Source organism: Acartia tonsa, chromosome 9 (assembly GCF_053477335.1).
Source record: "Acartia tonsa isolate MP-2025a chromosome 9, ASM5347733v1, whole genome shotgun sequence".
NCBI lineage: Eukaryota > Metazoa > Arthropoda > Copepoda > Calanoida > Acartiidae > Acartia > Acartia tonsa.
This window is the reverse complement of record NC_137268.1, coordinates 5,648,456-5,673,069: the sequence shown is the minus strand read 5'-3', so window position 1 is coordinate 5,673,069 and position 24,614 is coordinate 5,648,456. Positions and strand designations below refer to the sequence as shown.

Below are 24,614 nucleotides of genomic sequence, written 5' to 3'. Positions count from 1 at the left end.
ACATTTTTGTTGCCCAATTAGGTGTTCTGACATTCTAGAGAATATAACATTTTAAAAGCGAAGCTTTTCCCTTATGAATATCCGTCCATTCGATTATGAATATGACGTCTCCTCAAAAATTAGGTACAATATAGAAAGTGTAACAACTCTATAACCGTTACCAGAAGGTCCGTACATCCATTCAAAAGATGCTATTTTTTTAACTTTTTTATCAACAATTATCCTTTCATCAGATTTTTGGAACAATGATTCCTATGACAACAAGATACAATATTTGAAGCAAATTTTGCCACAAGTTTATATACAACTTGATTCATACTTTTAAATAACATTCTTTGTATTACCTTTTATGTGTTTATGCCCGTTTGTTCTACCGTTTTATTTCAAATCTTTGCTTTTATGGATCATGTCATACTTGTTTATTTGATGATTTTTATTTGAATAGATAGTTATAGGTATGCCTGAAAATAACTATCGTTAAATTAGGACCAGTAAGTCTAAAATTACAGCTTTCATCTAGAATATAAAGTATTTGCTCCATTGAAGAAACGTCTTGCCCACTTTCAACTATAATTATTGTCTCGTCATCTTGGGTGTGAATACTTTATCACAAACTAAAGTAGAACGCCAGTTGTCTTGGGTGTGGATACATTATGACAAACTAAGGTAGCCCGCCAATTGTCTTGTGTGTGTTTACATTATTACAAACTAAAATAGCCCGACAGTTGTCTTGGGTGTGTACATTATAAGTGTGCATCATGACACCCCTCCCTCCCCCCCCCCTGAAAAAAAATCTAAACTAAATGAATAAGGGGTGTTGTATTGGGGCAACTGTGTTCCCAATTGGAAAAAAATTCTCAGAGCACATTTCTGAATTATTTATAGCTAAAAATAGGAAGTATAAATATTGGTTGTTTCATGGGCTATACGCTATTTCTTAAAGCCATTCTGTTTTGAAAATTAAAGTTAAGTGGCGACTTTTCCCTACTTTTCTCCCACTTTTCACCAAAATTTAGAACCAAAATATTTATCTTCAATAAAATGGGTCTACTAAGAAATGGCTGATTATAAATTCTAAATAATGAGTTCTATTATATCATGTAGATATTTTTTTTGTCTGGAGCTTAAGATTTCAAAAACTACTGAACTGATTGAGTTTTCCTTTTTGGGGAGGCTTCACATAATTTCTGGAATGGTTTCATGCCATTTATCTATAGATTAAAGCATTGAGATGGTTTTAGGTTATTTTTACCCTTTTTTTCCTTTGAAATGCAGAGCACCTAGATAATAGATTCAAACACCCCCAAATTCGTTTGAGGGGTGTAAACACCCCTTACCCCCCCCCCCCCAACCTCTTAGACGTCCTCTTTAAACTTTATAAAACACACAACGCATGTTTTAAACAAGGATGACAACATCCATAAAAGCGAAGCTCTGAAACGGCATGACAGACGAACATTAACTCTTGTGAAGTGTCAGAACTGAATATACAAAATATAAATACATACGTTTTGACAAAATTATACCTAAATTTGTTGCGGAACTTCTTAAATACCGAATTCTGTTTAAGGACATACTGACATTTTTAGGACTTGATTTTAGAGATGCTTCGCTTATAATATTTACCTTATTGTAATAGGAAGCATTTCTCCAAAAATCAGATCAATCGGATGATTATATCCCATAAAAAATTGTTGTTAATAAAGTTAAAAAATCAACATGTTTAAAATGGACGTACGGACATTATGTTAACGATTATAGAGTTGCTACGCTTTCTAAATTGTACCTAACTACTACAGAAATCATCATGCAAAGTTAGAAGTCGATAGGACAATTCTAACATGCCTAAATTAACGAAAAAAAGCTATCCGTGACGGACGGACGGACGTACGGACGGACCGACCCTAATTATAGAGTAGCTTCGCTTTTAAAAACAGCATATGCAGCATTAATTTAAATACTAAAATGAATATAAATTGTTTTGGTTAGATTTTCAAATAAGTCAGACGCATTATTTCTCAAAACAAGGTCAATTTTGTGGTAAGTTGGCGGATCCGAAAAAAAGATCCATCACAATTTGAAAATATGATAGGGTAGGACAATCTGATATATTAACTTTCGCATATAGTTGTTGGACAAAGAAGTTAGACAGACAGACGTACAGAGTTGCATAACTTTTAGAGTAGCTTCGCTAATAAAAATGCCGGCTGTATTTTATATTTTATGAATTTTAGAACAGAGAAAATATTCTTAAGAAAAAAAGGGATTGTAGTACATTAAAAAAAACTATACTTTACTAGTAACTTTTCTGTCAGGCAATTTTAATTCTTTTCTTTTTTATAATGATTTTAACTGCGGTTTACTGTTGTAGAATGCAATTATAGTTATTTTATTGCGTCGAATTATAGACAGCTTTCCGCGGACAGTAAAATTAAAAAATTTAAGATTAATTTTAGTTCTGTTTTTTACAGATGAAAAATAAAGGAAAATATTAATGACAAAAAAATCCATCAAATTATAGTTTTCTTGTACATAACCCTTTGATTTTAGAATATTAGTCTCTGTGTACCTTTTTTCCCCCTGTTTAAATATGAACGCGGCATAAGACAACGCTTTTTGTGGTAGATCCGCAAACATATTTTATGGAGGAGAATTTTTGGAAATAGGGGAAACGTCTTAATAAAGATTTAAGGATAGTTAAGCTTGCGTAATTTTTCCAGTATAGCTTCGAAACCGATTAATATCCGCTGGATTAAAACCAGTTCATTACAATACTGAAAACTTACTGTATAGCAACGTATTACGGACAATTTTCTACGAATATTAAAATAAAAATAATAAGATTTATACCAGTTTTGCTAGGCCAAGACATCGGCCCCACAGGTCTAACGAAACTGATTTTAATATCTTTCTTTTTTTTAATAACCGCGGAAAGCTGCCTATGATACGATGCGATAAATAACTATTCCCCTCTTTCATTATTTAGATTTTGTCAAATTTTCGAGAATTTTTTTTATCATTTTATCCATGACCTTTTTACTTTAATCTATAAATAGTAAAAATTTGAGGACTTCAGTTAAGCTTCAAGTTAACATGGACTCGGACCCGTGGGCTTTGTGAGTTCTTCTACGTTAATAGTTAATTATCGCATCGTATTACAGACAGCTTTCCTCGGATATTGAAATGAAAACTTTTAAGTTAAAACCAGGGGTCCGAGCTAACAATATTGGTATTAATTATATGATTTTTATTTTGATATTAGTGGAAAATTGTCTGTAATACTATACTATATATGATTTTTTAGTTTCGGAGCTGGTACAAAAACAGCGGATATTGATCGGTTTCGAAGCCATACTAGAATAGTTATTTCTCGCATCGTATTATAACCAGCTTTCCGCGGATATAGAATGTATGTATGAATGATTGTTATATTCGTAGAAAGCTGGATATAAGCTCTTTTTATATTCTAGTGATACTAATTTGAAACGTTGAGTTTTTTCATACAGGGACGATTATATCCATACGTAGAGTAGTGGCGTATTAAAGCGTATTGCCTTTTAAGAAGTGATTATTAACCGATTTATTATAATTCATTTATGAGATAAAATAGTTTTAGACATTTAAAACTACTCTAAGATCTACCAAACAGATATTTAATTTTACTTTGGGGCTATTCATTTGAATTCTATATGTTTTGAAGGTTTTTGTTAAGGATATGTAAACAAATTGTAAATAATGAGTGGTTGTTTATTTCTTTGTAACTAACTCTAGTGGGTCCTAACCATGTGGGGCGTTGTAAATCTTTGTAGAGATGTGCTTCAGGCCCTTGTGGGGAGATCAAACCGTGTTTGTGGTCCACTTTTGATTCAAGTGAAATCAGCGGCTTTTTACATTTTATACGGATAATATATTTGAGTAATATTAAATATATTTTTCAGGGATTTCTTGACCGCTAATGGCTGGCAGAAAGAATGGTTTCCCGAGAAGGTAAAATATTAGTTTGGGTATAGTCCCTTTCGTGACAACGCCTCTTAAGGGGCTTTTCGTCATAATTTTATAGTAGCTTTTGACAGGTTATTTTAGGTTAGGTTAGGTTAGGTTAAGTTAGGTTAGGTGATTTCCCCGCAGGGGCTAGAAATAGGAGAAAATCTACTGTGAAAATGCGAAGAAATGCCCCTTAAGAGACGTTGTCACGAAAGGGACTATATCCATTAGTTCTTTATCAAAATTGCTACTCTATATAATTAAAGTTATTTGTTTGTCTAATTATCATCTTATCGGATATTAGAGTAAAACACTAGAGGGATAAAGTGTTAAATAACTGTAACCGCTTTGTGCAACCTTTCTATTGGGTCATTAAAAATCAACCAATGGTGTCGCTTATATTAACACAGCCAAGTAGCAGAAAATGATTTAGAAGCAGACGAAAGAGGTCTTTGAAAAAGTAAGGGAGGTAGTTGTCTGTATATACATATATACTATAGATCTGTTTCTTGGATATGTACATTCCTGTTTACCTTTATATATTTCAGCCAATAAATTGACTTCAGTAATAATCTGGGAGTAGGGACATTGGACTGTTTATTACAGTGGTACCCAAAGTTTTCAAACCTTTTATCTCATCCGGAGGATTTAACACTTTGGGTACTTTATTTAATTCTAATTAGTTGGTTGCAAATCAGTGTCCAGGGTCATTTTATTTATTATCATTGTGGATGGACATATCCCTAAAGATTCTCCTGATAAAAATCATAGCCCCAAACTATAAAGATGTTGAAAATAAAATCCCTAATTGTATAACACCTAAAAAAAAGGTGTGCATTCATTACCACAGATGTATCACTTTATCTACAACAATGACTGCATTTTTTTTTACAGCGCAATTTATATACGTCCAAAGGGAAGGGTTAGATTAGTTACCCCCCCCCCCTCTCTCTCAACATGAAAAAAATAGTTACCTCCCTATCAAACCTTTCAAACCCCTTATTTTACCCCCTCAAAATAAAAAAGCAAAAAAATTAACATTCTGTGTATTTTACAATATGCGGAAGTGAAAGAACATTTCTAAATAAACTTTATTTAAGTATCATATACATTATACATATACGTATGTAGTATGCAATTTAGCAAAAAAAACTGTTTTAATGAAATATCCTAACTAATAAATATCTAAATAGAAAATACTTTCTATTTAGATATTAAATAAGGATGATTGTCAGTCAGTCCTTTAAGATCTCAAAAGCTAAGATCGAATTTTACCGCTTTTTTGCTAATTAAAATTTTACCTTTTTGTCAAATCACTTTTGTTTGAAATGCCGAATGGCATATGTTACATGTTACTTAACTTTATAAATCTTAAAGTAGGTTTTCTATATTTAGGTTAGGTCTGTAAGTTAGTCCGTCTTACCGTAATAGATAATTCTTATAAAAAATTTGGCATGTTAAAATTGTCTTATATATTTCAAACTTAACATGGTGATTCCTGTATCAATTAGATACAATTAATTTAGAAAGCATGACACCTCTATAACTATTACCTGACAGTCTGTAAACACAATAGTTTATGTAATATGACCCTACTTTTTAAAAGCGAAGATTTTCTATATTAAAAGCGAAGCTTTTCTATAATTAGGGTAGGTCCGTCCTTAAAGTCCTAAATATGTAAGTATGTCCATAAACATCCTGTATAAAGCAGTTTTTCAACAAATTTACTTACAATTTTGCTTCGACTCTATTACATTTATATTCTGATTATTCAGTTCTGACACTATATAAGTGTTCATGTCCGTTTGTCCTACCGTTTCATTGCTTCGCTTTTATGGATGTTGTCATCTACGACCATAAGGTTACTCTGTATTTTTTGTTTATATTCGTTTGTATGTCTTGTCTGACTGACACTTAAAGCTTTTTTTTGTGGATATTGCATTCCTTGTTGCAGTAAACATTTCTTAACGAAAGAACTGTACAACTTTTAGGCAAGTTTTTTTTATATTTGTCGTATGGCAGTATTGTTTGGACCTCAAATTTCAAGTCCAATTATACTTAATTGTATTTTATAAGTGGTCATTGATGACATATCATTGATATACCATTTATTGAAGCAATTTTGCAATTCATGTAAGGGTCCTAGGACAAACGCAGGAGTCCCAAACGTCGGAGTGGACAAATGCAGGAGTGGACACTTAACCTAACCTAACCTATTTTAAACCATATTTTGGGTTTTTTAAATGCCTAACCCCTGCGGGGGGCTTATTGGAACATTCATATCTTAACCTAACAAAACCTGTATAGAATTACTTACTTAAATTAATATTTTAACACTCCTGCGTTTGTCCACTCCGACGTTTGGTACTCCTGCGTTTGTCGTGGAACCCATGTAAGCATTTTGGCCAATTTTAGGATTATTATTTTATAAGGGTTGTTAATTATTAGGGGGGAAATTAAATCATCTTATATTGTACTATCCCTGTAACCCAATAACAATTAATTGGTATCAATGTCCGATGGATACAGCGTTTATTCAAATACGCAAAAGAATTTCTTTCTCAAATTTTACGAGTTTTAAACCTTTGAATCAGTACTTCCCAAAAGAAATCTCTTATAGAAAATCACCCATCCTTCAATAGTTTTTTAATTTTTCTTTTTCAATCTAAAATTTAAAAAATTAGGATCGACTCCACTCCCCAAGGCTTTTTTTCATGCGAAGCCGCTATTAGTTAAGATATTTTATTATTTACTTTTAATGTAGTAAAATGATCTTTGTATCACTAACTGTGTTCGAACACTATCCCCCCCCCAAAAAAATTTTTTTTTTACTTTTTCTTTTAAAATCTAAAATAAAATTTTGGTTATTAAAAACAACTATCCCCCCCCCCCACATCAAGTGCCAGCTCCTAGAGGCCTCTAGGGGCGTAGCCGATAGTAAATAATAAAAAGCAAACCAATATTGCGGATACTAATACTATAATAAAATTTACTATTTTACTGACAAAATGTTGGAACACTAAGTAATAAATTGTCATGGTTTAATTACAAATGATACTTAAATGATTTTTCAATTTAAAGGAAATCAAAGCCTATAATATTACATCGCATGGACGTGCATGGGCAAATATAAGAGTTGTTAGTATTACCCCCCCCCCCCACATACCAAAAACAGGGGGATTGTAGACCAAGGATTGCTAAACTAAACCACGCGGTGCGGGCGTGATTTAAATGTGTACTTTTCTCATTTTCTTAATCTCAATTTAGGGGTTTTTATATAATTGCAACGTGGTTATAAGACTTTGGGTAGCAGTATAATGAGACGTTGGGTACCCCTCTAACTGAACCGATTTTTGATTAGTCAACAGATCTAAATTTGTAATATTCACCCAATGAAAAACCAAAATTTGGGCGTAAAAATCTTGTACCGCTTCGCGCACTTCACTGACAAAATTATGTGCACGCTGCTCTTACGCTGTATTGTCTAACTAATTATTGAGAAAAATTTGTAAGGAAGCTAGTTATTATTAGGATATTGATAATGATATGGCAACAATGGATATTATTATTTGGATCTTACACCAGTTTTTCATGTTTTATAATAAAGTGAAACACGCAGCGGGCTAAAATAACGATAACTCACATCCACCCCTTTACCCCAACACCTACTACTGGTTAAACGAACTGACCTATAAATGAGTTCCATGATAGGACTAAATTGGCGACAAAATCACCCCTGTCAATATATCCAAGCATATTATATCCATTGATATTGATAATGCAATTCAAGAAAAACTATTGTTATAAATTGTAGCTATAATCAGTCATAAAAAGATCACTATTAAGACAACAAATGCTACAAATTAAAGTAATTAAAATAACTATTGCAAGTATTTGATTGTAGAAAAAGCTAAAAGTTAAATAAAAAGTTGATTAATTCATATACTTTCTCGAATAATTCTGAGAGAGAAATATGTTTGTTAACATCCTTTTCAACATTTTAAAATTAATTCAAAAGTAAAAAATATTTGTCATAGTTATTTTAGCCACTTTTTAGAGTACATGAGAATCTGGTGCAACAGCAAGTAATAATATATCCATTGTAGAAGAACGATGAACCGGAGGAGCGTAGTGTGCTCGTCAATAATACCAAACCTGTCATCATGTCAACAGTTTCTTTAAGATCTTCCACAAGGTAAGAGCTCAACCTAAAGGACGTCCAAGCTCTTTATTTGAGGGGGGTAAAATGAGGAGTTTTAAAGGTAGGTTTGAGGGGGGGGGGGGTAATTATTAAATGTAATTATTAGAATTTTGAGTGGGTTAAACGACCCTTTACTCCCACTGTTGGACGACTTTGCTGAACCTACGGTATAATTACGTTTTTTTCTGGTGGGTGCAAGTTCGAGTCTTGACCTCACAACTAGGGATCGGCAGCCGCGAGTGTGCCGCATGTAAGCCTCAGTGAAATCGTCATTTGATCACTCTAAAATTTAGCTGTACGTCTAAACCTGCTCTTTAGCAGACAATCCTTCTTTTTGAAATTTCTTTTTTTGCTCACAAGCAGTATTAAAACAAAGGCTTATGCGCGGCTGAGGCGCGGCTGCCGATCACTGCTCACAACTTACTATCATAATAGAAGATAATATTTTGTACTTGCTGCTATGTGTGGCGTCTGACATAAGATAACGAGAAGCAGAGGACACAGTAAAGACATAGAGACAAAGATCATATAATCAAAGGGATATTGGAGTGTACCTTGGAGACTTCAATTTCCAGCAAACCTAAAGGACAGAGAGAGAGGGAGGGGACATTGGACTGTAAATTACACTGGTACACAAAGTTTTAAAACCACGTTATCATATTCGTTGTCTCTTAAACTATGGGTACTTTTTTCGAATTTAATTGGGTCAAAGTGCCAACTTTTTGACTAATAAATAAAAGAGGTAATTTTGTTTTACAACATTGGTAATTTTACTGAAATGTACTATTTCTAGGTTACAATCTAGAGCACAATCAAACATAGACAAGAATTCCACAGAGAAATCAAGTTCTGGAAGGTATTTATTTACAATTAGATCTTTTCCCTCAAAGTGACTTCAGAGCACAGAACCCCTTCCCCTTTATTTTCAAAAATAAATTAAAATTAAAGGGAGTATTTTTTATGTTTCACCTTTAGGTAGAAGCTTTAAAGAATACTATTCATACAGTTTACGAGATCTTAATAGACAGACATGCAAACATACAAATACTTTAATATGTTTTATTTTTAGTAAGGTGAATAATGTTCTTTCTGAGTATATAGGAGCTTTAAAGTCATACTGTACATACAGTATACGAGATCATAATAGACAGACATGCAAACATACAAATACTTCAATATATGTTTTATTTAGTAAGGTGAATAATGTTCTTTCTGAGTATATAGAAGCTTTAAAGTCATGCTGAACATACAGTTTTCGAGATCATAATATACAGACATACAAACATACAAATACTTTGATATATGTTTTTTTTATTTAGTAAGGTGAATAATGTTCTTTCTGAGTATATAGAAGCTTTAAAGTCATGCTGAACATAAAGTTTTCGAGATCATAATAGACAGACATGCAAACATACAAATACTTTAATATATGTTTTATTTAGTAAGGTGAATAATGTTCTTTCTGAGTATATAGAGGCTTTAAAGTCATGCTGAACATAAAGTTTTCGAGATCATAATAGACAAACATGCAAACATACAAATACTTTAATATATGTTTTATTTAGAAAGGTGAATAATGTTCTTTCTGAGTATATAGAAGCTTTAAAGTCATACTGTACATACAGTTTACGAGATCTTAATAAACAGACATACACACACGCATACATTTACCTACTTTAATATATTTAAAGTCATGCTGAACATAAAGTTTACGAGATCATAATATACAGACATTCAAACATACAAATACTTTAATATATGTTTTATTTAGTAAGGTGAATAATGTTCTTTCTGAGTATATAGAAGCTTTAAAGCATACTGTGCATACAGTTTATGAGATCATAATAGACAGACATGCAAACATACAAATAATTTAACCCTTTACAGTCGGGCCCCTAGCCGCACCTTAATCGGTCGGGGGGGGGGGGGGGCGTTCAACGCCCCCCCTTATTATCTCAGTTCCTATTAGAGCTAGAGGGCTAAATTTTTTTGTGCAAGTCCCTTGTTTGATAATGAATTTCCGACCTTTTATAAGTTTAAGTCAATTTTCGCTTCCTTCACCCTTTTATTTAACAACCTTTGTTTTTAGGTCTTTTTTTACTTAAAAATTTCAAACGGCTGTAATTTTCTTATTTTTGAAGCTAGAAGAAAAATTTTTTTCCAGAAAATGTTTAACTTTGTGTAAATTTTACATTTGAAATATCAAAATATAAATTTCAGCGGCCGCAGCTGTACTTGGCAGCTGCCAGCCGCCGCAGTCGGCGGTCAGCGGGAAAACGGCGGCGGATCTTCATGAAATTTTAATACGTTATGTAGACATGTCAGAAAAGCTTAAGTTTAAAATTTGAAGTCTCTAAGTCAAAAATTGCGGCCACAGGAGACTTTTAAAGATTTCTGGAGACCTGGAGGATCAGGACCTGCAGGATCATACCTGGAACCTGAAAGTGACTTGAACACCTGTATTTCATATAAGGATGTACTACTAGAGGAATTTTTAGTATTTTGGTATGATAAAATGCTTTGTTTTAGTCAAAAAAATATTTTTGCTCTTTACCTGGATGACCCTGCCAGGTTTGCTGGCATCCTGTGCCCGCCAGGATGGAGATATTCAAAAAAATCCAACTCTCAGTTATGTGTCATACCCATACTTAAAAAGTCAAGCAGTTTGGGCTCTTTATCTTTCACACACAGAAAATGAGATAGAAAAAACCGGATGGGGGGGCGTTCAACGCCCCCCCCCGACCGTTAAGGGTTAATATATGTTTTATTTAGTAAGGTGAATAATGTTCTTTCTGAGTATATAGAATAAGAGATATAAGTTTTCCGGAATTGTAATGTAGGGAGTAGATTTGTAATCTGCATCAAATTTTAAGGATTTTATAGGGTGAGGCGGGGCATTACCGGTAATTTTTTTGGTTTTTTGAAAAAAAAATGGGGTAAATATTAATATTTTTAAATGGGACCAAGACCATTAGAAAGCTTACGGAAAGGACTATCAGGTCCTAATAGGACGTTATCCTAGGACTTTTAGAAGTTTGTCATAATTGGACTCAAAGAAATTACCGATAAATGCCCCACGGTGGGGCATTGTGGGTAACGTCTTTTCAACCTAAAAAAAATCGATGAAAAACGGCCAAACGGCCAGTCAAACATAAATAATCATAATTAGTATAGGTTATAGGGATTATCCACAAAAATTTTCATAAAGATCGGACTATTCCTTCTATGTCAAAAATCATCTTTTTAAAAAGACGAGAAATTTCGATTTTTTTTTCACAAAAATTTTCTTAAAAAATAAAATTTAAATTTTTTAATATAAAAAAAACCTGTTCTATTCACTTTTTGGCCTAATTCTTAAAAAGCCCATATTGAATTTTAGATTTTACCAAAGAAAACCTGAAAATTTATCTTAAAAATCGAATTTGAATTTTTTTTTCGACGTTACCGAAAAATACCCCGCGCGAACTTTGGTCATTTTTGAAAAAAATATTAACTCTACATTTAAGCTCTCAACGGATTAGGAAAGAGCGGGCAATTCTTAGTTCAAAAGGTCTTTACGGATCAGTTCTAGGTCTTACCAATTTTTGTGTAGGTCGATCTTTATACACCTAGGTGAAAAAATTTTTGAAAAAAAAAAATTTTCGTCCGACTTTGAGACCCAAAAAGTACCCTTTAAATTCATCTCACAAAAATTTCATTTTATACTTTTTTGTAGGCAATTTAATAAGGAACAAATTTGCTTTAATGTTTTTTTCTGTCAGTCGATTAGAACATGGAGAAAAATGTCATTTTCTGAAGGTGGGTAATGCCCCTTACCGGTTAATGCCCCGCTTGACCCTATAAAATTCGTTTTTTGTATAATTCTTTATCTAAAAGCGGAAATACAAATTAAGTTAATTAATTTTGGCATCTGTGATTGGTGGATTTAAAAAATCTGCGCTCTGATTGGATGTCGTACATCATTCAACCAATTAGAGCGCAGGTAGTTTAAAATCCACCTATCCTATTGGTCAAAATTAATTAACTTAAAATGTATTTTCGCTTTTAGATAAAGAATTTTACAAAAAACGAATTTTATAAAAAATCCTTAAAATTTGATGCAGATTTCAAATCTACTCCCTACATTAAAATTCCGGAAAACTTATATCTCTTAATATAGAAGCTTTAAAGTCATGCTGAATATAAAGTTTTCGAGATCATAATAGACAGACATGCAAACATACAAATACTTTAATATATGTTTTATCTTTAGTAAGGTGAATAATGTTCTTTCTGAGTATATAGAAGCTTTAAAGTCACACTGTACAATTACATACAGTATACGAGATCATAATAGACAGACATGCAAACATCCACCTACTTTTATATATGTTTTATTTAGTAAGGTGAATAATGTTCTTTCTGAGTATATAGAAGCTTTCTGCGCTCAACATGAAATAGAGACAAACGAACAAGGTAGGCCAATAAATATATTATTACTTGGATGCTGCACAACATTTTCATGTACTCTAATAAAGTTATTCTTGCCGCAGGCTAATATAACGATACCCCCCATCCACCCCCTTTTTCCCATCCACTCCCCTCCTCCTGAATGAACGAACTGACCAATAAAATAGGTCCGTATAAGCAACCTATATTATGATTATACAAAAAATTCCCCTGTCAATATATCCACATATCCTATATCCATTGGTGGTTGAGATTACCAGCAAATTTAACAACCGGTATAAATACAATTAATGTAATTTTGTCAAAGTTGTTAATTTGGATGTGTTTTTTGGCAGATTTGTGCTATTTTATACCAAATATACATCTACCTTTGGCATTTTTTACTTTTTTTATGGTAATGATTTATGTAGCTGAAATACTTTTTCTTATCGCAGCAACTATTCAAGAAGGGCGTGTCTGTACGACTTTTATTCATTACGTCTTAATGAATTAGGAAAATTAACTATATTAAAATTCCAACAGATATAGTTTTTTATTTCAATGATCTATTAATTAAACAATATTGTTATCATTTAATGAAAATTGAAAGTGTGGTATTCGGCAACCGTGAGCCATGCCTATGGCACCCCTGACCGGGGTTCGGGGAAGGGCCACAGGCCCTCCCCCGAGTCCTGGTGAAGGGGTCTGCCGACCCCCTCCCTATGCCTTAAATTAATGATTGAATCTGACAAGCTTTATTATGGTTAAGCTGCATTGTTAATTCCCCCCACCCTTTCCAGGGATGGGGGATCATTATTGCCCAAACTGACTACTGTATATGTATTATAATGCTTTTATGTTATGATTATTTATTCCTATCTGTGTAACTATTGTTTGTTGTATATAGCTTTAGTACTCTTTAGACCTTCAATAAAGTGACAACTGAAATAGATGTTGATTATTATTTAGTGAATGCTAGAGAAGCGTAGCTTCTCTATAGTAAGGTGTCCACGTCTGTTCACACTGCCGTAATCTAATTGAACTCCGGTGTCTGCCATTTATCCTCGGCGGATACCACAACTTTTGGTGACAGCTGTGTGAGATTACGGCAAACCACAAGTGTAGAGCAGACGCGCAGCTGAGGCTAAGGTACTCCCAGCAGTGAAACTGGCAAAACTGACACAAGCAACCTGAATTACCCACCCTGGATAGCAAGGTCTAACTCTGCATCCGGCAGTTGTGGAAGTGAAACAGCGAAACTTGACGGAGAACCGCGAGAAGCGCCGACATCTAACGGAGAATTGAGCGCTCAAAGGGCTGAAACAGGCCTGCGGACTGGCTGAAACAGGCCAAATAAGTGCAAACAGCTGAAAATAGGCCAACCTTACTGCAAGAGATAGCAGGATCCGAACCAGCGGCGCTAGCAGGACGGGACATTCCCTGCCGCCATCAGCCGGATTTGGATAAGCGGCGCTAGCAGGACGGGACATTCCCTGCCGCCGATAGGCTGAAACACGCCACATAGCTGCGAGCTGCGAGCCAACATGCGAGTGTAGTGTACCAAAGCAGAGAAAACTACGTCAACTCCAAGTATCCTGAGAGGCTACAGCGCAGCCACCCATCTAGAAAAGCAGATATTATATCACATTGTAGGGATTACCACCCTAGTGTGATGGTTAAACAATAGATTTATGAGCAAGGATTGGCAAACAATTTGTTGTGTATTGTGATAAAACTAAAATAGAACAGGCTTGGATTTGTTGTGTATTGTGATAACAACTAAAAATAGAACAGGTTTGGTAAGCAAATCTGTTATGTATTGTGATAAGGCCAAAAATAGAATCTAGATGTAATATAACAATGTCTTGATAAACAATCTAACCACCCAAGCCTACAGCACAACAAAAATACACCCCTTATTCCAGAGGAAAGGGAGGGGCCCACTCTCCATTGAAGGAAATACAATCAATGTGACATAACAGATAAGCCTAGGATTAAGGAGAAAGGGCACCATTACCTCATCACACAGTTACCTCAAACCCACAGCACTCCCCCCTTCCTCACAGGGGGAACGGACGGATTTACCCCGTCCCCTCACGCGCTTCCCCCCTCCTACCCACACTTGACTAAGTCCGCCCACGGTGTGGAGCTAGCGGCCGGGAACACAGAGCGCCATTTACGGGTCGCGCAACGGAGTTCGGAAATATCATAAAATTCAACGGACAAAGCGGACCAATGAGAGAGCGAGTTGAGGGATAAGTGCGCGTTTTACCTGTGTGCGCGGATTTGACGGTGCGTAAGCGCGCTGCAAGGACAGGAGATTTCACACACACACACACACACAGGAGCGGAGCTACTCCATAGCATCTAACAGAGGTATTTTTAGAAAATAAAGAATTACAAGCTTCTTCCCCCCTATCTATAGTGTGATAAAGGAAAACCAAATCAGTTCCTGACAGCAGTTCAGACCCTCCACAGCTATCTACCCCTACCAGCCTACTCTACAACCTCAGAATAAAACTAGTGATAAGTACAGCTAAGTTATATCTTTGTAACTAAACTACCAACCTAGTGATAAAACAGTGTTGGCTGTTAGGCTAGAAAGCCTCAAGTGACCAACCATTTATAATATTGACTTATAACTTTGTGTCCCGCCGTTGAACCGTTGACCCGATGGAGCAGCCGCAAGCGCCAGGAGGCGACCAAGCCCCAGGATGGCTCCAGGATGACCCTCAGCCGGCTCCAGCTGAGTACCGCAAGCTGATGCTGAGTAACCTGCCGGAGTATAGAGGACCACCCAAGCAATCCTGGAGTTCCCACATCCGCAGACTCGAGATGTCATGGGCGGCTTACCGCGTGCCGCCCCATGACTCCCTCAACCGCCGCAACGTCCTTTTACTGTCACTGGTAGGGCAAGCGGCGGAAATGGCTTCTCATCTGTTTGGCGAGGCAGGCCAAGCCTTGACATACGACCAAGTCAAGGCCGAGTGTGAAATGTTATTTCGTCCCGCCTTTGAATCCCAGACGCTGAAACAAGCGTTTAGGGATTACAGGCAACACTCGACAGAACCTATACAAGCATACATATCCACAAAGTGTGCCTTGTATAGGGACTCCTACAGCCATGAGGATCTCGAATTATTAGTCGACGAATTAAATCGTGGCATTCGTAACGCTAATGTGAAACGTGTAATGATGAGTCATGAGATCGCCTCTGTACCTGAGTACACGAGGCGAGCCATGTTCACCGTCACAATGATTACCAAGCAGCTGAAGGAGGGTGTGTGCCTAGTGGACGCCACCGACGGGCTCACGGGATCAGCCAGCATCCAGTTGCCCCATTACGACGAGTCGGAGCCAATGGAGATTGGCGCCTTGGCTCCGGGTCTCCACCAGATGGGGAAGGTCGCTCCAGATGACAAGGTTCCAGGCCACTGTTTCCGCTGCCAAGGGAAAGGCCACCGAGCTCAAGACTGCCCGACGCCTGTGGAAGTCAGCCTAGAGGAGAAACGCACCCAGCCACGCCGTGACCGTCCTGCCAAGTGCGAGCGTTGCCACTATGCCGGCCATACGGCGGCCGAGTGCAGAGCTGACTGGGACCAGGTAGCCGGCCGTAGGCGCACCGCAGACAGGGGTGCTCCCCCAGGGAAGCCCAGCAGAGTAGCCCACATGGAAGGGAGCGCGCCCCCAGCACCACCGCAGCAAGCAGCCGCCCCCAACGCAGCGGGCCGAGCCGACGGAATGCCGCAGTTTGGGACCGTTCCAGCTAGGATCAACGTACTGGGAGGCGCGGCTGAACCCAACCGGGTTGGCCTGGGCTTCAGTCTCAACCACCTGGGGCCGGAGTTGGTGCAACCCAACAACATCGCCGAGCCAGAAGTTCTGAGGCCCCAGCCTTTTAGCCTAAACATGATGGAGCCTGCTCGACCGAGCCTACCCAGCAAGAGTGGAGGGGCGCTACCCAGCGTCACTGAGGCGGTGTACGGGGAGGCCCTGGCGGCCGCTGAACGAGAGGAAGGAGGCGCTAGCCAGCGCATCAGAGTCGATGTATGGGGCGCCACCCGGCGCCGCCACCTGCGATGACTGGGGGGTGCTATCCAGCGCCTCCAACCTGGTGCCTGGGGCGACAACCGTCGCCGCCACCGAGATACCTGGATCCTGGAACGAGCCAGCCCCCAACCTGGTGCCTGGGGCGACAACCGTCGCCGCCACCGAGATACCTGGATCCTGGAACGAGCCAGCAGTCCCAGAGGAAGGGGTGACACCCGTCACCCCCAGTCAGCCAGCGCCACCAGCCTGTAGGGAGAGCCCAACTATACACCATCCAGCGCCCCCTGCCAGCCGAAGGAACCCCGCTGCCCAGCACTTCCAGTCGAGCCAGGATAAGTTAAATTTAACAAATGTGTTGTATCCAAACTATTGTAAAACCCCAACCTTGCCTGTGCCCCCTGCACCAGAGGCTGGGGAGATTGAAATTTGGGGATATAAGGACTTGCCTGTGCCACATGCACCTGAGTTCCTAGGGCAGGGGAGGGACGTGAGTCAGGGCGAGCCTGTGCCACACGCACTTCAGCCCCATGCCACTGGGCATGCCATGGACAAGGGAAGGGACCCCTTGGGGCTAGGGGAGCCGACACCCAGGCAAGCGCCAGTTGCCTGCCAGTCTGTCATTGGGGAGGGTATCGGGGTGCCCCGGCCACACAAAGATAACGCTCAATGGAAATTTGTATCTAGCCAGGAGCAGCCCAGCCGTGTCCAGCCCCGAGAAGCAGCCGTGACCCGAGCCGAAGATCCCCAGCCGCGTGTGCGAGGTAGATGGCCGTCTGGTAGCTTCTCACACTGGTGGATGGTCCTGTGGGGACTACTGCTGGCAGCCGTGTGGCCTACAACCAGCTACGTCCTGGTGGGGTGGGACTGCGCCAACCCCACCCACGTCACAGCCTACAATAAAGAAAAGATGTGTAGCACGGAACCGCTACACCAGGAGGTGCCCCTGGGCCATGAAGTACACGTCCTGCAGCAAGTCAAGATTAGGGAAACAACAGGATACAGTTGTCAGCTCACTGTGTCCCAGTGGACATTCAGGTGTGGGGTATGGGGTCACCTCAAGGTGACCTCGGTCCCCACCCTCATGAGGCCAACCAAGATCGATCCAGAAACGTGCTGAGACCTGGCCAGGAACCGAGTCTACACGCTGCCAGGCAAGACCCAGCCACTGACGTTCCAGCTGAACCATCCCCTGTTCTTCACCCTCGATATGGTGGGCGCCCTTGTCAACAGCCCCGAGGGGGTGGGGTGTGAAGGGGAGGACGTCCACTTCGAGGGCCAGCTGTACCGCAATGAATTAGTGCTCCAGGAACGACGGCTGCTGGTCAAGGAAGAGACCTACGTAGTAGAGGATGGACGGGTGGAGTCCCAATCTGACCACCTGGCCTTAGAATGTCCCCATTCTGAGCTGTCTTGCATCACTGGGGAAGCAACCTACGTGTGGGACCACCTGGGGAGAGATTGCCCCTTGAGGCTGATCCGCAGCCTCCAGCCTAGCCTAGTGATGGATGCGTTCCTGGTTGACCATCAAGCCCAGTTTTTCATCAACATGACCAACCCCACCTCAATAGTGAACTGCGACTTTGAGGCCCATGCCACCAACCACCCAGCATTGTTCGTGGCAGCCGACCCAGCCGCGGCAGCGCTGCCCAGGGTATCGGCCAGGGATGTGGATGTCCCCCTGCAGGCCCAGATACATGCAGGTTATATTGGATTTACTCTGGAGACACGCATGAAAAGCACAGCAGCAGAAGAAGTAGCGGCCAACTGCTGGAAGCTCCAGCAACTAGACCCGGCCCACCCGGTGCGTGTCCAGGGGAGCACGTTCTCAGTGCTGAGGGGAGATGTCCTGCTCCAACTTACCTGCCAACGCAACAAATACGTTGTCCGTGAAAGCAAGGAATGTTGGGACAAAGTACCAGTGGAACCCACAGGATTTGTAGACGCCGTGACACGAGTGTATAGCGGCCACGCCACCAAGATTCCCTGCTCCTCCACATACCCCCTGACTGTGCACGCGGAGGAAGGCTGGATAGAGTTAACCCCCGCACCTAAGAAGAGACCACCCCCGCTGGATACGCCCAAGCAGCTGCTGACAGAACCCTTGGATGACTTCAGTTCAGGGGGCTTGTATTCGCAGGCTGAGTTGAACGACTGGCAGCAACTGCTGGCGTTCCCAGCGTATAAAAGCGCCATGCTGACCGGCCTGTCCTATGGCTCATGCGTTCAGCAAGGTAGCTGTTCAGCCACTGGGGACCATGGGATAGTGTCCTACAATATCGACCGACTGGCGGAGGAAGGAGAGGCCGCCCTGGATGTCTGGGCTGGGTTCAGACAAGCTATCCACGAGTGGGGAGATGGCGCAGCCATACTGTGCCTGCTGTTGTTAATCCTCAAACTGCTGGGGGACCTGACCATCATTTCCCTGGCAGCCGCACAAGGAGGTGTACGGGCCGCCATGAATGCGATGTCACAGGTGTTCCTGTACCATCCAACTTTGTACAGGAAGGCCTTGGCCAGAGCCCGGCTCACCCATGCCAAGTCTCGGGACTTTTCAGTAGACTGGGATGCCATTCCCATCGGCCGGGAAGCAGCCGAGGAAATGGTGTCCATGCAATCAGCCGATAGCGGGCATGACCGCCCAGGCAGGCCAGGACCGCCCTCTGGAAGACCCCGCGGCCCCTCGGGAGGTCAGGCTGCCGCCCAGACGGTCAACTTGGCAGCCAGTGCCCCAGCCGCCGCCAATAACAACCAGAATGCCCCGCTGCTGACCGTCCCAGCAACAGCTGTGCCCCACGCCAACCTGACACCTGCCGGCGCCGAGCTACGTGTCCAACCAAAGCCAGCCTCTGCCTTCTATCCCACGTTGGGAGCCCATCAGCCCTGAAAAGACTCACCACTAGGATTCCATTGAATCATTATCATTTGTATATAGCTTAGCCCTAAGGAGCGGGCCGAAGGCCTCAACCACTGTCGGAAGTCTGGTAGGGAAACCCTCTCCCAGCCTTCCGAGGGGAGAGTTGTGGTATTCGGCAACCGTGAGCCATGCCTATGGCACCCCTGACCGGGGTTCGGGGAAGGGCCACAGGCCCTCCCCCGAGTCCTGGGGAAGGGGTCTGCCGACCCCCTCCCTATGCCTTAAATTAATGATTGAATCTGACAAGCTTTATTATGGTTAAGCTGCATTGTTAATTCCCCCCACCCTTTCCAGGGATGGGGGATCATTATTGCCCAAACTGACTACTGTATATGTATTATAATGCTTTTATGTTATGATTATTTATTCCTATCTGTGTAACTATTGTTTGTTGTATATAGCTTTAGTACTCTTTAGACCTTCAATAAAGTGACAACTGAAATAGATGTTGATTATTATTTAGTGAATGCTAGAGAAGCGTAGCTTCTCTATAGTAAGGTGTCCACGTCTGTTCACACTGCCGTAATCTAATTGAACTCCGGTGTCTGCCATTTATCCTCGGCGGATACCACAAAAGTACTACTTTTATTAATTTCAACTTTTTTGTATAATTTTATTGTAAAAACGTAATTTAAATGTTTATTAAAACATCCTATTTTAAAGTATAGTTTAAATGCACTTGGGAAACATTATCTATAATTTTAAAACAACTTTCAATTTTCAGAGGATCCAGATGATCCCCCTGCTTCGCCACCACGTGCACCCACCCCTAAAGTGACAGCGCCTCCACCCACAGGGCAGAAGAGTGCGCCAAGAACGAGTGTAATCAAATTCAGCGCATCCACGAGAACAGGGAAGAAAACGAAACAACAGGTAGAATTATGCAATATCTATCTATCCATCCATCTATGTATCTTTCTAATTATCTATCTATCTATCTATCTATCTATCTATCTATCTATCTATCTATCTATCTATCTATCTATCTATCTATCTATCTATCTATCTATCTATCTATCTATCTATCTATCTATCTATCTATCTATCTATCTATCTATCTATCTATCTATCTATCTATCCATCCATCTATGTGTCTATCTATCTATCTATCTATCTATCCATCCATCTATATATCTATCTATCTATCTATCTATCTATCTATCTATCTATCTATCTATCTATCTATCTATCTATCTATCTATCTATCTATCTATCTTTTTATCTATCTATATATCTATCTATCTGTCTATCTATCTATCTATTTATCTATCTATCTATCTATCTATCTATCTATCTATCTATCTATCTATCTAGGAAGATATAATATGTGCCAAGCTAGCAAAGAAACCAACAAATAGAAGACGAACAACAAAAGATAGATTACTCAAGGAATTCAAAATACATAATTTGAAAAGAAGGTGTATCAACTTTTTTTTTATAGCTAGCCGGTTCTTTTAGTAAGTAGTAGATGTAAAATTTTTCATAGAATTCAGATATGCAATCGGTTTTTTTGTAGACCTCTTATTTTTAAGTAATTTAAGTTTTTAAAAAAAATAATTAAGTCGGTTTTAAGGTACTAAAACGCAACAAAATAAAAGAAGAAAATGGCCAGTAAGAACAAAAATAGTAAGATCTTTAATTTGACACCTTACTTTTAAAATTCTGTTGAGTAATTATTGAAAAAATCTATTTTTTTAACCTCGGTTTAATAAAAACTTTAGACCTAAATATTTTCACAAACAGACATAAAAAAACATGGGTTCATATATACCTTTAGAATCAGAAAAATATTACGAATCCATTGTAAGCAAAATTGAAAAAAAGTAAAAAAATAAAAAAATAAACAAATGGCCAATTATATTTTTTGTTCAGGCAACACTATTGTCTTCCCTTTTTTACCCCCTCTTTACCCCCTTCCCATTTTTATACTCAATTCAAGAATTAAGACGTTGCCTGTACAATATAATATGATATTTTCATATAATTCCTTTTATTTTAGTTTATATACTATATTGTAAACTTTTTTTTTCAATTTTGCTTACAATGAATTCGTAATATTTTTCTGATTCTAAAGGTATATATGAACCCATATTTTTTTACCTGTGAAATAATAAAATTAAATTCAGAGTTTTTATTCTCGTGGGTTTAAAAAAATCGATTTTTTCAATAATTACCTGACAGAATTGAAAAAGTAAGGTGTCAAATTAAAGATCTTACTATTTTTGTTCATAATGGCCATTTTCTTTCTTTTTTTGTTGCATTTTAGTACCTTAAAATCGACTTAATTTTTTTTTTTAAACTTAAATTACTTAAAAAATAAGAGGTCTACAAAAAAAAACGATTGCATATCTAAAATCTATGAAAAATTTTACATCTACTACTTACTAAAAGAACCGGCTAGCTATAAAAAAAAAAGTTGATACACCTTCTTTTAACACTTTTTGTGGGGATTTCTTTGTCATTTAAATATCTCAAAATAAAATAGATGATTTAATAACTTTTTAATTTAAAAAGAGGCCTCTAGTGGTACTTTCAAGTTTTGTTTTAAAAAGAAAAAGTAAAAATAATGATAATGAAGGTGGGAGAATTTTTTTGGGGGGAGGGTTGAGATAATAGGTTCCCTATTTTAGAATATTTATAAACCTTTATTGTACCTGTAAAAACTATCACTCTAAAGGAGAACCATATCGGTCTACAGATTCATGATAATTATGTATTTTGGATTAAAAGGGAGCGTTGGGCCAGTTTGAATTTTTCGACGAGAGAGCCATGAAATGCTACGACGCGTATGGTAGAATTAATATGGGTTCTAAGGTAATTATATAGTAGCACCACTTCTTGTTCATATGGTCTGTCTGTCCGTACGTCTTTTTTTGTATGTTAGTCTTGAAATTATGATTTTATTTCTTTGTGGCAAAAAGCATATTAAGTACTTTTTCAGCCATCTATTCCACATTTCTTTAATTATGTTTTTGTATGATATCAGAAACAAGTACAAAATATTTAATATTGAAAAGAACAGTAATCTGTAATAGACTAAAATACAGACAAAATTCAGAATATGTAGTCACTAGTGTTTAAATTTCAGCAATGAGAATTTGAAAGGAATTTTGACTACGTACATATTTTTGGAGGGAGATATATAAATTATAAAGACTGATAGAAAATCTATCCTAATGTAGACAATAATTAAGGTGTAGCTTTGCTTCTAAAAATAATTTACATTTGTTACATGATGAAAGCAAAAGAAAAGAATGAACTTTGCCTTATGTCCCTCTCTTGTATTGGATCTTTGAAATCAGCTATTAGCGTCGGAAATATAAACACAGCTGAGTCCTTACAAAAGAAAAGAAAGTTATTTGCTAGCAAATGAAAAGGGTCTCTACCACTAGGGCCAGTTAATTGTCTGGTTCAAACATATATACTAATACATTTATTGTTACAGAAAGACCATGGACCTGTGGATTATACATCTATACTAATACATTTATTGTTACAGGAAGACCATGGACCTGTAGATTATACATCTGTTCTAATATATATATTGTTACAGGAAGACCATGGACCTGTGGATTATACAACTATACTAATACAGTTTTGTTACAGGAAGATCATGGACCTGTGGATTATACATCTGTACTAATATATATATTGTTACAGGAAGACCATGGACCTGTGGATTATACAACTATACTAATACAGTTTTGTTACAGGAAGACCATGGACCTGTGGATTATACATCTGTACTAATATATATATTGTTACAGGAAGACCATGGACCTGTGGATTATACATCTGTACTAATACAATTTTGTTACAGGAAGACCATGGACCTGTGGATTATACATCTAAACTAATATATATATTGTTACAGGAAGACCATGGTCCTGTGGATTATACATCTGTACTAATACATATATTGTTACAGGAAGACCATGCACCTGTGGATTATACATCTGTACTAATATATATATTGTTACAGGAAGACCATGGACCTGTGGATTATACATCTAAACTAATATATTAATTGTTACAGGAAGACCATGGACCTGTAGACTGGGACGTCCTTCTAGATATTGCCATTGAAGAATATGGGGGACAAGATAATAAAATGGAAAAATAGAATAAAGCAAACTACAGATGAACCACAAATAAATAGAACATGAAAATATATCAGGGCTCGGCAACCGACGTCTGCAACTTGTAAGCCTTAGAGAAATTAACCTTTAACAATTTTAAAATCAGCATGAAGTCTAAATTTGTCCCAAATATGGCAATCCTTCTGTACAAAAAAAAATTTCATAGCATCAAAACGGTTTTATATTTGATGCATAGTCGCGGCTGCCGAACCCTGGAATATAGTAAGACTAAACTCAATTGCTCCTAAATAAAGGTTTCAATTAGTTAAATAAAATTGATCTAAAACTAAACAATTTGAATCAAAATAGTTGAAATATTGTTTAAAGTCTTGGCTACCATTAGTTTTAGTTTATTTTTAATGTATTAATAATGTGATTGATTCAAAAGACGTCCATATGGGGGGGGGGGGTAAAGAGGAGACTTTTCTTCCCCCCCCCCCCCCAAAAAAAAAGCTTACATTATAATCCTTATATTTATTTTTATACCAAATAATTTTCACTAAATTCTTAAATTTTGTAATGCTTACAGACTTAAAAACATTAGTTGTAATAGTTATTTAGCGCATCGTATTATATACAGCTTTCCGCGAATAGTAATAACGATAAATTATAAGACTATTTCAGGTTGTGTTAGCCCAGGTATTAATGTTTTAATTTTTCATTACTATTCGTAGAAAATTGTCTATAATACGATGCTATACATTATTTTTCAGTATTGCTGGGAACTGGTTCTAATCCAGTGGATCTATATCGGTTTCTAAGCCATGCTGGGATATCAGTTCTACAAATGTGATGGTGCTTTCCTAGAATGCTTGAAACCTATAGTTACCAGTTATATTAGAGTAATTTAAGAAATTGTATTTGTTTATGTATAAATGTAATAATAGTTATTTCTTTC

General features: G+C 38.2%; 1 protein-coding gene across 1 annotated transcript in view; it reads left to right on the top strand.

The window, feature by feature from the left end:
• Nucleotides 1-24,096, top strand: part of LOC145328077 (uncharacterized) — a 32,313-nt gene extending 8,217 nt beyond the window's left edge. The window contains exons 2-9 of the mRNA XM_080171638.1: nt 3,939-3,987; nt 8,091-8,179; nt 8,979-9,041; nt 12,567-12,640; nt 20,302-20,450; nt 20,892-20,967; nt 22,309-22,391; nt 23,614-24,096. Coding sequence (XP_080027764.1) covers nt 3,939-3,987; nt 8,091-8,179; nt 8,979-9,041; nt 12,567-12,640; nt 20,302-20,450; nt 20,892-20,967; nt 22,309-22,391; nt 23,614-23,700 — 670 coding nt within the window. The 3' untranslated portion in view covers nt 23,701-24,096. The remainder of the gene's footprint in view (nt 1-3,938; nt 3,988-8,090; nt 8,180-8,978; nt 9,042-12,566; nt 12,641-20,301; nt 20,451-20,891; nt 20,968-22,308; nt 22,392-23,613) is intronic.
• Nucleotides 24,097-24,614: the final 518 nt, after the last annotated feature.